This window comes from Culex quinquefasciatus, chromosome 2 (genome assembly GCF_015732765.1).
Source record: "Culex quinquefasciatus strain JHB chromosome 2, VPISU_Cqui_1.0_pri_paternal, whole genome shotgun sequence".
NCBI classification, from domain to species: Eukaryota; Metazoa; Arthropoda; class Insecta; order Diptera; family Culicidae; genus Culex; species Culex quinquefasciatus.
Genome location: NC_051862.1, coordinates 209,649,554 through 209,662,699, shown reverse-complemented (window position 1 = coordinate 209,662,699; position 13,146 = coordinate 209,649,554). Strand labels below are relative to the sequence as shown.

At 34.7% G+C, this 13,146-nt stretch overlaps 1 protein-coding gene across 1 annotated transcript in view; it reads right to left on the bottom strand.

The window, feature by feature from the left end:
- The window catches only part of LOC119766616 (potassium voltage-gated channel protein Shaw-like), a 174,846-nt gene that overhangs the window by 17,562 nt on the left and 144,138 nt on the right, over window positions 1–13,146 (bottom strand). Inside the window, exon 9 of the mRNA XM_038251566.1 lies at window positions 7,724–7,933. Coding sequence (XP_038107494.1) covers window positions 7,724–7,933 — 210 coding nt within the window. The remainder of the gene's footprint in view (window positions 1–7,723; window positions 7,934–13,146) is intronic.

The following is a 13,146-nucleotide window of genomic DNA, read 5'->3' as shown; positions in this document are numbered from 1 at the left end:
AATCTTATAAAATTTACTTAAATAGTCTTTATGGATGAAATATTGTTTGTGTTGATATTAAAAAAAAATTGAGAAATTGATAAATTTCACGAATTTCACGCCGTCCACGAAATCGTCAAAAATCACTAATCCTATATTAGTAATTCAACCGAGGTATTCACTCCCTTAAATCTACAGTAGTTCATAAGATTATGTTTATTCCTATTTGAGTTTGATAAATTATTTTGAGAAAAATCCGCGAAAATCGTGAAATTTCACTAACCCTAGTAATAATGTATAAAGCAGAGGTGGGCAGAAAAATAGCGAGCCGCTCAAAGAGCCGGTTCTTTAAAAAGAGCGAACGAATCATGGCTCACAGAAAAAAAGAGTCGCGGTTCTTGTTGAAACTCCGAGAACTTAATCATCATATTTCGTTGTTGGGGGTCTATCCCAAATTTCTTATTCAAATATATTGAAAGACTCAAAATAGCATTGATGCCCATATTTGAACACCATTTAAAAGTTTTCAAACTCGTATTTATCAGCTTCCTAGTTTTGAAATTCTAAAAATAAATAATTTTTCAAACAAAATAACTAAAATTCCATTGTACATTCAACCGTAAATGGATTATTACTCGATTATAAATTTGAGCATTTCAAAATGTCTAACTTCGAAAATTTAACCAAAATATGACAAAAAATTAATTCCTCTTGCCCGATTAAACTTTAGGATTTATCGACATATAAGATTTCATCAGAAAGTAGAAAATAATTCCAAGAATAAAAAATTCCAAGAATATTTTCTCCAAATACCAGCATATGTTCAATTTAAGCAAAAATAAACACAATTTCAAAAATTAAGAAAAAAAATCTGAAAAATCCAAGATTTAGGGGAAATATACCCATTTTAATCACTCTAAGCCGTTTGACCAATTCTCATCACTTTTGTCGTTTTTCGCTATTAAATCAACATTTTCAGATGTGCCAACAATGGAGAGTTGCTTGCTCACTTTTATTTGAGCTATTTATTGCTTTGGAACAGTCAAAAACACTTTATTAAAGCTGTAATTCATGATCAAAGTGCTGATAGGCCGATAATAGAAATAGGCTGAAAAAGGGTATAGTTCCCCTAAGTATTGGTGCCATTCAAACCGCCATCGGGAGCGAATGACCCATAGGGTTATAGTTCCCCCAATAAAATCAACAACAACAACAACAACAACAACAACAAACCACCATATTTTTATTGAAGAGCGAAAGAGCCGTCTAAAAGAGCCTTCCCACCTCTAGTAGAAGTATTTCTTGATACTTTTTTCTGGAAATTATTGAAGGTTGGGCTTGAAATCTATAATTTGTTTTTTTTTGGAAATCACATTAAATATTATCATGTTATGAATCGATTGGTAGGACATCGAAAGACTTCCCAAATGATTTTAAAAGTTTGAAGATCTTGCAACATTGGCTCAGGTTATACAGACTTGATTGTTATTTTTTTACTTTTTTGAAGACGGATCTCACTTATCTGTACGAAAAATGCGCCAGAGACATCATTCAACCTATCATTGGATTGGTTATCCAAATGAGTTCTAAAGATCGATGATCTGGCAACTCTGTCAATAATTGTTGATACTAGATCTTAATTGGACTGAGTTGTTAGATTTTTTGCGAATTTTTTATCCAATATTTAGTTTAGGATTTAGTTTTATTCAATTAAAAACATTTTAAAATAAATTCAAACGAATATTTAAAAAATTTTACAGGAAGATACATTGTGAGATACATCACTGATCACTGATTTGTGTCCTTTTGATTGCACTTCTGAGCTCGTTGAATTGTTTAGCCATCTAATTATTTGAGACAACTTTGAACAAAAAGCGACATAAATTTTTAAAAATATTAACAGCGGCCTAGTGAACTCAGTGTTGACCCGAGCAGATGGAAATAACTTGGGAATAACATTTTTTGATATTTAAAAATACTAGGCAAATAACATTTTATGTTATTTATAACAAGATTTGTTATTCGTCGTTATGAATTTTTGGTATTAGATTGTTATTGTAATAACAGACTAATAACATTTTTAGTTATTCTTCGAACAAAACTTTGTTATTATTTTTTTGTTATTTAACAACTATTCCGATCATCCCAATAACAGTTGGCGGTATTCTTCCATAACAAAAAATGTTATTCCAAAGTTGTTTTGGCTTTCAACCAATATCAGACCAATAACAAATTTTGTTATGCTAACATAAACTTATGGGTAATTCTCTACCAACTCACACGAAATCGGGAAAAGTTGCCCCGACCCCTCTTCGATTTGCGTGAAACTTTGTCTTAAAGGGTAACTTTTGTCCCTGATCACGAATCCGAGGTCCGTTTTTTGATATCTCGTGACGGAGGGGCGGTACGACCCCTTTCATTTTTGAACATGCGAAAAAGAGGTGTTTTTCAATAATTTGCAGCCTGAAACGGTGATGAGATAGAAATTTGGTGTCAAAGGGACTTTTACGATTTGATGGCGTACTCAAAATTCCGAAAAAACGTATTTTTCATCGAAAAAAAACACTAAAAAAGTTTTAAAAAATATCCCATTTTCCGTTACTCGACAGTAAATTTGTTTTGAACATGTCATTTTTTGGCAAATTTAATATACTTTTCGAATCTGCATTGACCCAGAAGAGTCGTTTTTTCATTTAGAACAAAAATTTTCATTTTAAAATTTCGTGTTTTTTCTAACTTTGCAGGGTAATTTTTCAGAGTGTAACAATGTCGAACAAAGTTGTAGAGCAGACAATTACAAAAATTTTGATATATAGACATAAGGGGTTTGCTTATACACATCTCGAGTTATCGCGATTTTACGAAAAAAAGTTTTGAAAAAGTTACTTTTTGCGTTTCTCTTTGTTTCGTCGTCCGTGTCTGTCGCGGGTGACCATGAACGGCCATGATCGATGACGACCAACTTTGTCAAAACTTTTTTTCGTAAAATCGCAATAACTCGTGATGTTTATAAGCAAACCCCTTATGTCTGCATATCAAAATTTTTGTAATTGTCTGCTCTACAACTTTGTAAAACATTGTTACACTCTAAAAAATAACCCTGCAAAGTTAGAAAAAACACGAAATTTTAAAATGAAAAATTTTGTTCTAAATGAAAAAATGACCCTTCTGGGTCAATGTAGATTCGAAAAGTACATTAAATTTCCCATAAAATGAAATGTTCCAAAAATTTTTACAGACGAGTAACGGAAAATGGGAGAATTTTTAAAACTTTTTTAGTGTTTTTTTGATGAAAAATATGTTTTTTCGGAATTTCAAATCGGGCGTCTAATTTTACATAAAAGTCCCTTTGACACCAAATTTCTATCTCATCACCGTTTCAGGCTGCAAATTATTGAAAACACCTCTTTTTTCGCATGTTCAAAAATGGAAGCGGTCATATTATCCCTCCGTCACGAGATATCAAAAAACGGACCTCGGATTCGTGATCAGGGACAAAAGTTACCCCTTAGGACAAAGTTTCACGCAAATCGAAGAGGGGCAACTACTGTGTGAGTTGGCGGAGAATTACCCTTATGCAAAAATGGATTTTACAAGAAGAATCCATAACAATTTTTGTTATTTTAACAGTGTTTGTTATTAAATGGCATGATCGGGGAATTTTACCTATAAATTTCATATTACTTTGCTATTTTTTAATGTTATACAATAATTTTGAAAACAAGATAATCGGCATTTCAAGTCGCTACTGGAAAAAAGCCTCCATTAACATTTTCCTCAAACAAAAACGACTAAAAAAGACCAGCGTCAGTCAGTCAGTTGGTTGTGTTCCACCGTGGGCAGACCAGGGCTTGGTGTCGTTTCCATTCATTAACGGTTATGGCATAAATTAGAGCCCACGAAAGCAAGCAAGGTACTTCAGCCATTTCTGCCGCCGGAGGAGGAACCGGCCTGGATAATGAACTGAGTTGTACAAGGTTTGCTTCCTCGTTGAGGTACACAGTCACTGTTCAGGAGCGGAATGTTTAATACTTGAGAATGCAGAAAGGATAGTTGGCCACAAGCTCGCAAGCTCGCGAAAGGATGGTGCATCTTAATTGTGGAATCCTGCAAAAGAATGTCGGCGGGTAATTCACGCCTCGAGGAGCGTGGAATTCAGTTTACAAGATTGGTTGAAGCCGTGAAAGGTCGTCTTGTGGAGTACGGTTTTATGAAAGCTGGGAAAAGTTCAAATGTTAAGGGTGCAGCTCACCCACGCTAAAGTGTAATAAAATGGGTCTACGGTCATGTCGGTGAGGAAAACATTGAGGGATAAGTACTAGAAAGGTCAGCGTGATGTTTTGAGTGGGAGAAAAATAACAAGCAAAATTGATTGAACATCCAACTTAAGCACTTTAATCTTGATTGAAATTCCTGCTCAAAATCTGCGGATTACTCTGCGACACATTTTCCGAATAAAAGTGTTCCGCAGTAATTTCATCTATGCCCAGCCCTTCCCGGTAAAACCAAATACCACATAAAAAACAACAACACAGTACCAACATACAGCTTCATACAGGTCGGCAAACAGCTCACTTTCCGCCGAAAGGCAGAGGCTGCGAATGCCCACACACACGGAAAATCCCCGAAAGTTTCCTCAACCAAGATGTTTGGTCTTTTTCAGCCTCTCACATAAAAGGCAGGAAAAACACAATTACAGCCCAGCGTGAAAAATGCTTCTCCCTCCACAAACAAAGTTGGCAGCACCCCACATTAGGCTTCCCCTGCCCGAAAAAAATGTGTTCTCCAACAATGCCCGCCGGTGAAAGGTGAGAGGGCTTTTTCTGCGAGCAAAAGCAAGGAGCAATTTTCACAAACAACAATAACAAAGCGAAACGAATTAGGTGTGGAAAGACTGGGGGCGCACTGGGAGGAGGGAGGAAAAAGTAATTGATGGGTGGGAAATGTACTTTTCCAGCCCTCTTTTGGGGTGGGATTCTGAAGATGCAATATGCTTCGCATATATGCAAAGTGCATCCTTCTGTTGAATAAGAGATGATGCAAGAGAAAATGGGATTAGCTTTGTTGTTGAAATTATTTCAGAATTTATGATTTAATTTAAAGAAAGCATAACTCGACAACGTAACCAAGGCTAGAAGAAGTTTCCTGGAAAAATATCTAAACTTGATACAGATTATCCACATTGAATTGATTTATGGAAATTTATACCAAAAATTACACTTGGATAGGTAACATTCCCAAACGAGTTCTCTTTCCCGCGCATTCTGGCACAAAAAAGCTCGCACCCCACGTGAAAGCAAATCAGAAATTCATTACTTAATGAATATCTAACAAGATTCGAATCGAACCGAGTGCGAGCGCATGTTCTGCTTCTATTTTTCCCAGCAGATTTATGGGGTTTCACCGCTTCTGCGGAGCAAGAAAAAATCAAGCTTTACGAAACAGCACTTCTTCACTGCTCCCTCGAGAAGGTGCGGAAGGAAATCACATAACGTCTGATGCACACGTGCGATTTGCAGCTGGTTCCACAAGTCATCATATCAGCACCGGCGTGGAGCGCTTTTTCTGAAAAGGTCTCATTTTTTGGAAATTTACTCGATTTCATGTAAATAAAAACTATATAAACAAAAAAATTAAGAAATGCAAATATGAAATAATTTTGACTCAATTCAACGCAATTTCAGACAGTTGAAGACAATTAAAGAAAATTGAAGACAATTGAAGACAATTGAAGATAATTGAAGACAATTGAAAACAATTGAAGACAATTGAAGGAAATTAAAGACATTTGAAGACAGTTGAAAACAATTGAAGACAACCGAAGACAATTGAAGACAATTGAAGACAATTGGAGACAATTAAAGAAAATTGAAGACAATTGAAGACAGTTGAGGACAATTGAGACAATTTAAGACAGTTTAAGGCATTTAAGACAATAAAAGACAATTTAAGACAATTTAAGACAATTTAAGACAATTGAAGATAATTGAAGACAATTGAAGACACTTGAAGACAATTGAAGACAACCGAAGACAACCGAAGACAATTGAAGACAATTGAAGACAATTTAAGACAATTGATGGCAATTAAAAACAATTGAAGACAATTGAAGACAATTGAAAACAATTGAAGACAATTGAAGACAATTGAAGACAGTTGAAGATAATTGAAGACAATTGAAGACAGTTGAGGACAGTTGAGACAATTTAAGACAGTTGAAGGCATTTAAGACAATAAAAGACAATTCAAGACAATTGAAGACAATTGAACACAATTGAAGACAATTGAAGACAATTGAAGACAATTGAAGACAATTGAAGACAATTGAATACAGTTGAAGACAATTGAAGACAATTGAAGACAGTTGAGGACAATTGAGACAATTGAAAAAAGTTGAAGGCATTTGAAAAAAATTCAGGACAATTGAAGACAATTGTCTTGTTCCACAAGTTTTCTTGTTCAACCCCACGAAGGTGAATAAAATGCACTTCAATCCAATCGCGCTCCACTCCTTGCAACAAAGTAAAACCTTCCTTGTTGCGCAAAGATCTATGCTTTTAAAATTGTATAATCACATTATCGTTGCGAGACCCACGTCGCCAGGGTGCGGCTTCAGAGTATCGTACGGAAAACAGCAAATCTCAGCTCGAGTCACTTCTGGGTTTCGCTGGTATGAATTTTTCAAATGCCACACACACACACCGTGGCAAAAGCTGCCAAAATTGGACGATTTTATTTGTTTCGCACAGATAAAAGCGAAATCCTGCTCGTTTTCGGAGCGAACAAAGTGAGATGGAAATAAATTGCTTTTCTTGGGGTGACTCGAGCAAAAGTAGCTGCTGAATGAACTGTGTGTGCTATGAATACTCGCGCGCAGCTTCATTCAATAAAAAATTAAAATAAAATTATTTGACTGGGAGGGGGCGGCGGCGGGGGCACTCTGAAGTGAGAATGTCGCGTTGAATGTCACAAGTCACGAGCTGTCGAAGTGGGAAATGTGATGTAAAATTCAGTAGCAATTGAATTGGCAGTTTGACTGCGGGTTTATTTGTGGAGCTTTCTGTTTTGGAAAATTTGCAGCAAAACAGGATCACGAAATTTAAGAAGAGCATTTTCTTATTTATGTTGCTGGCTTGAATTGTCTTCAGTTTTTTTTTCGACTATAATTGATTTCTACTTTTCTCAATCGATCTCAAATTACTTTTTATATTTGTTTTCAATTGTCTCCAATTGTCTTCAATTGTCTTCAATTGTCTTCAATTGTCTTCAACTGTCTTCAATTGTTGTCAATTTTCTTCAATTGTTTTCAATTGTCTTCAATTGTCTTCAATTGTCTTCAATTGTCTTCAATTGTCTTCAATTGTCTTCAATTGTCTTCAATTGTCTTCAATTGCCTTCAATTGTCTTCAATTGTCTTCAACTGTCTTCAACTGTTTTAACTTTTCTCACATTCCGTGGAATGCAATCGTGCTTTAGTTTGCAACCCTGAAAAACTTCTCAACGACGACAATCATCGAACAAAGGATCCGGAAAACTTGCTTCCCATTGTTACAACATGTCAATCCACTTTCCTCAACTTTCAACGCGAACGTGAATGTGTGTCACGCTGCAGCAGAATGCAGATGTACGTAACAATGTAATTTCCCAGAATGTGTGAACAGTAAAGGAAACTTTTTCCCCATGAAGAGGACTCGTTCCACAATTCAAGTCACGTGACCCACCAAAATGCAAAAACCGAACTTACCTGCGTGTGCGAGTAGAACATGGAGAAGTTGCTGACGATGACGGGCACGGGCAGGGCGATGGTCAGCACGCCGGCCAGGGCGCACAGCGCCCCCACGAACATGCCGACGTACGTCTTGGGGGCCATGTCGCCGTACCCGACGGTGGTCATCGTGACGATGGCCCACCACAGCCCCAACGGGATACTCTTGAACTGGTTGTCCGGATTGTCCTGGTGGTGGTGGTGGCGATGGGAAGAGAAGAAGAGGAAAAAACGATAAGCTTTTGCTCGGCGTCAATCGAGAAAGTGCTGGTTGTTACGTAATGGAGCCTGGACTTCTTGGAAATTGGACCATAAATCTTAAATTGCTTTTAACTGTCTTAAATTGTTTTAAATTATCTTAACTTGTCTAAAATTGTCTAAAATTGTCTTAACTTGTCTTAACTAGTCTTAAATTGTCTTTAACTGTCTTAAATTGTTTAAAGTTGTCTGAAGTTGGCTGAAGTTGTCTGAAGTTGTCTTAAATTATCTTTAAATGTCCTAAATTGTCTGAAATTGTCTTAAATTGTCTTAAATTGTCTTCAATTATTGTCTTAATTTGTCCTAAATTGTTTAAATTGTCTTAAATTGTCTTAAATTGTCTTAAATTTTCTTAAATTATCTTAAATTGTCTTAAATTGTCTTAAATTGTCTTAAATTGTCTTCAATTGTCTTAAATTGTCTTAAATTCTCTTAAATTATCTTAAATTATCTTAAATTTTAAATTGTCTAAAACTGTATTCAATTGTTTTCAATTGTCTTCAATTGTCTGAAATTGTCTTAACTTGTCTTAACTAGTCTTAAATTGTCTTTAACTGTCTTAAATTGTCTTAAAATGTCTGAAGTTGTCTAAAGTTGTCTGAAGTTGTCTGAAGTTGTGTTAAATTGTCTTTAATTGTCCTAAATTGTCTGAAATTGTCTTAAATTGTCTTAAATCGTCTGAAATTATCTTAAATTGTCTTAAATTGTCCTTAATTGTTTGAATTGTTTTAAATTGTCTTAAATTTTCTTAAATTGTCTTGAATTGTCTATCCGGCGCCATCGCTCCGTGCCGTACTCAAACAGTTAAGAGCCCAGGGCGGCGAAATCCTTGTAGTTAAAAGGAAGACACTAGTGGTTGGTAATAGCAATGGTGGCCGACAGCTGTAAAGTAAACTTCGTTTTTTTGTCTTAAATTGTCTTTAATTGTCCTAAATTGTCTTAAAGTGTCTTAAATTGTCTTAAATTTTCTTAAGTTATCTTAAATTGTCTTAAATTGTCTTCAATTGTCTTAAATTATCTTAAATTGTCTTAAATTGTCTTAAATTGTCTTAAATTGTCTTCAATTGTCTTAAATTATCTTCAATTGTCTTAAATTGTCTTAAATTGTCTTAAATAATCTTAAATTTTAAATTGTCTAAAATTGTCTTCAATTGTCTGAAATTGTCTTAACTTGTCTTAACTAGTCTTAAATTGTCTTTAACTGTCTTAAATTGTCTTAAAATGTCTGAAGTTGTTTAGAGTTGTCTGAAGTTGTCTGAAGTTGTGTTAAATTGTCTTTATTTGTCCTAAATTGTTTGAAATTGTCTTAAATTGTCTTAAATTGTCTTAAATTGTCTTAAATTGTTTTAAATTGTCTTAAATTGTCTTAAATTGTCTTAAATTGTCTTAAATTGTCTTCAATTGTCTTCAATTGTCTTCAATTGTCTTAAATTGTCTTAAATTGTCTTAAATTGTCTTAAATTGTCTTAAATTGTCCTAAATTGTTCAAATTGTCTGAAAATGTCTTAAATTGTCTAAAATTGTTTTAAATTGTCTTAAATTGTCTTTAATTGTACTAAACTGTCTTGAATTGTCTCTGCTTCAATTTCGTATTTTTGTTGTTTTGATTGCTTGATAATTTTGAATATCTTGATTGTTTTGATTGATTTTATTGTTTTGATTGTTTTGATTGTTTTGATTTTTTATTGTTTTGATGTTTTGTTCTGTTCAGATTTTAACACATCCAAATTCTCTCACATGAGTATTTACAAGATGATTAATGGACCCAGTTACGACGGCTTGTGCCCGAAATCGGGGCCAAATTTTGGAGGTGTGTTTCGATGTTGTGATGGATGTCCGTCCGTCTGACCGATCAACCGGGAGCTACAACCCGGAAGACACAATCTGGATCAAAACTAACGGGCTGCGAGGCAGGTAATCAATCTTGAAATGATTGAGAGGTAATTTCCCGGCGCTGACAAGTGAGGGCAGGATGCTGTACTTTGATTGAGTTGTCGTGTTTTTACGGAGTAGAAAATGTCGGGTTATTGATCTTTTTGTAAAGGAGTATCAAGGTTATCAAATTTTGAATTTTCCAAATGAAAGCTTGAAATGTTTCATCCACATTCTATAATCTAATTTGCTTTTCTAACTCGTTCAAGCAATAAATCAGAAATAATCTACGAGGACTCAATTCAGCATACTAATTAGATAATTTGCATCCATTTTACTGTTCGCTTTGTTATTTTGTTCTAATTGAATGCATCCCACCTTTGCCGCGTCGGAAATCAAAGCAAATTTAACTCGAATCATTAAAATTAATAGACCTGCTTTCAAAACTTCGCGCTAGCCTTCCATCGGCTCCAAAATTGGAGTAGGATGAGGTAAATTATGGACAAAAGCGAAAATTCAACTTCACCCAAAATGGCACCCCACCGAAGGTGAAGTAAAATCAGAATTGGTAACGAGCCTTTGTTTTCCCTTTTGTGGAAAACATTTTCAGAGCTCCTGAAAAGGGATGAAAATCGGGTGGAAAATTTTGCACCAAACTTTCGCCTCATTTTCCTCCGCTCTAAATTGGGTGTTTTTGTGCCTACTCGAGCTTGCCCAAATCGGGGCCAGTGTTACAAATTGTGAATTACGGATCGGACGATGAATAATTTGATCAAAAGTCCGACCTCCGGAGAGGGGCTCCTCCCCCATCAAAATGGCACGCTGCGTCGTATTTCACTAATGTTTAGTTAGGGTTTCAAAGGGTTGAGCTTTTTTTATAACCATCCCCCTTTACTGGGTGAGTGCCATCTGTAACTGGCAGATTTTTGGCTTGCTTAATGCTGATGCTGCATGCCTAATCTGGCACGAAATTTAAATTAATTTTGTTTATCACTTTAATCGTGGACTTGGCTTGTCACTTAAACTGAGCTCTTTAAACACAAGGAAGCTAGCAACCAGAGAGGGATGTTGAATTCCAAAATCAATTATGCAAAAAATATGTTTTGAGCACTAACAAAACTTTTATGATTAATGACTCACTTGCAGGTTAAAGTCCAGTGCCGGAAAAAAAACTCCTCGCAATGTCAAGCAAAGTTTATGACTCCTAAAGCGCATAAAAAGGTCAACCTTGAACTTAACACAGGCATGATTTTCCTAGCTTTGAAAACAAAGAAGCACTTTCAAATATGGTGACCTCATAACACGCGGCTATTTAGGAGAGGGAAAGGTCATTTTGCCAAGAAGGACAGGCCTCCTGTTGTGAGATAAGATGGCTTTTAGGAAATTATAAACGAGTGTTGTGATGTTTTAAGATGCTGTTTTACCGTGAAAGTTAATATTTGTTTTTGACTTGAATTTATGTAATTTTTGTAAGATTGGGTAGACCTAGATAACAAATTTACCTTTTATTTATTTTTATTTGTATGTGTCTGAACGTCGATGAACTTTTCAATCAAATTGATTAAAATTTCTCGGAAACTTAAAAATTCAAATATCTTAATCTTTTTGCACAAATTTAGCAGCAATTTTAAATTATATTCAAAAGGCATCTTGTACGCCTGAGAATACACAGTTAAATAACATTTTATGGTTGAAGGTTGAAAATATGATAGTTCTCTCATTTTTGTATAATTTTACCTAAAATAATATGTACAATGTGTAGAGCGTTCAATTTCCCGTCCCGGGAATTCCAAGGATTTTCCGAAAAAAAAAAATATTTCCAGTTTCCCGGGAAATTTGAAAGTTTCCCGGGAATTCCCGAAATTCAAGTGGAAGCATAAAAAAAAACGAAACTATTGGCACTACGCCACCCGGGGCATGGCCTTCCTCTAACGTGGGATTTCTGCTCCAGCGCCTCTGACGAGACAGGAGAAAACGGGACCGACGTTTTACTTCACCATCCGATAGAAGCTCAGTGGATAAGGCGGGAATCGAACCCGCGTCTCATAGCATCATCGGGATCGGCAGCCGAAGCCGCTACCCCTGCGCCACGAGACCCACTCAAGTGAAAGCATACAGTTTCTTAATTTAAGAAACTGTATGCAAGTGGAAGCATACAGTTTCTTAATTTTTTAATACCAGTATTTTGAAAATGCTCTAAAAAAAATAATGAAAAAACTGATTTATTTTATTTTGTTTAATGATATTCATTGTTAAGTTCAAATAGGTACATATCAGAATATCACAAATTTTGATATAAACATTTATTTCTGATGAAATTAATTTCTGAAGCAATTGGGCTGAAACCAGTATGACTTGTTTTGAAAAAGATATTTGTCATGAAAAACTTAATTTCTGAAAGTTAATTTTTTTTTCATTTCAAATGTATGGGTCAAACCACACTCTCTCAAGCAAATTAAAAAGAATTGAGATTTTTGAGTATGGATTCATTTTACTCACTTGATAAAAAATACTCCCCATTTTGAAAAAAAATATTCATTTTCTTGGAGCTGTATAATTTTTTACATGAAACAAGCAGTTAATTGATCTCCACACTTATTTTAACCGTTTAAGTCGCTGTCCTTTACATTTTTTGTATAATATTAATCAGAAACAAGTTCAGAAACAATTTTCAATATGTTTAATTTTTTTTTGTTGAAAATTTCCCGTTTCCTGGGAAATTTGTAACCTCGGGAAATTGGACGCTCTAACAATCCAACAGAAACTGAAGAAAATTTCACTAAAATATTTTTTTCCACAATCTTTTAATCATTACAAAGATTTTTTTGGATTTTAATAATATAAATTCAATGTTTCATTCCTCTTGTCAAAAGAAGATTTTTTGTGATTCAATATTTCATTTATTGTCATTTAAAAAAAAGTATTCCCAAAACCATTTTCATTAATCCGTTTCTTTTTAGATATCAAAAATTTGATTTAAAAGACTTATGACTTTTTTTTAAGTTGACGAATTTCAGATTTTTTTAAAATCTAAAATGACGTTATAGAATTTTGATATTTTTTTTTGTGATTCTATATTTTTTTGTGAAGATTTGATTATCTGAAGTGAACTTCTCGAATGCATTAAAATTTCGATATCAACCCAACATATGACCAAAAATCGATATTTCGACACTTTGGCTCAATTCTGGAGCTGATTCCGATTCAGTGGGCAAAATTCCAAGGAAAAGCAAATAGTTGAACAATTTTCAATTTTTTTAAGTGAGGTCTCG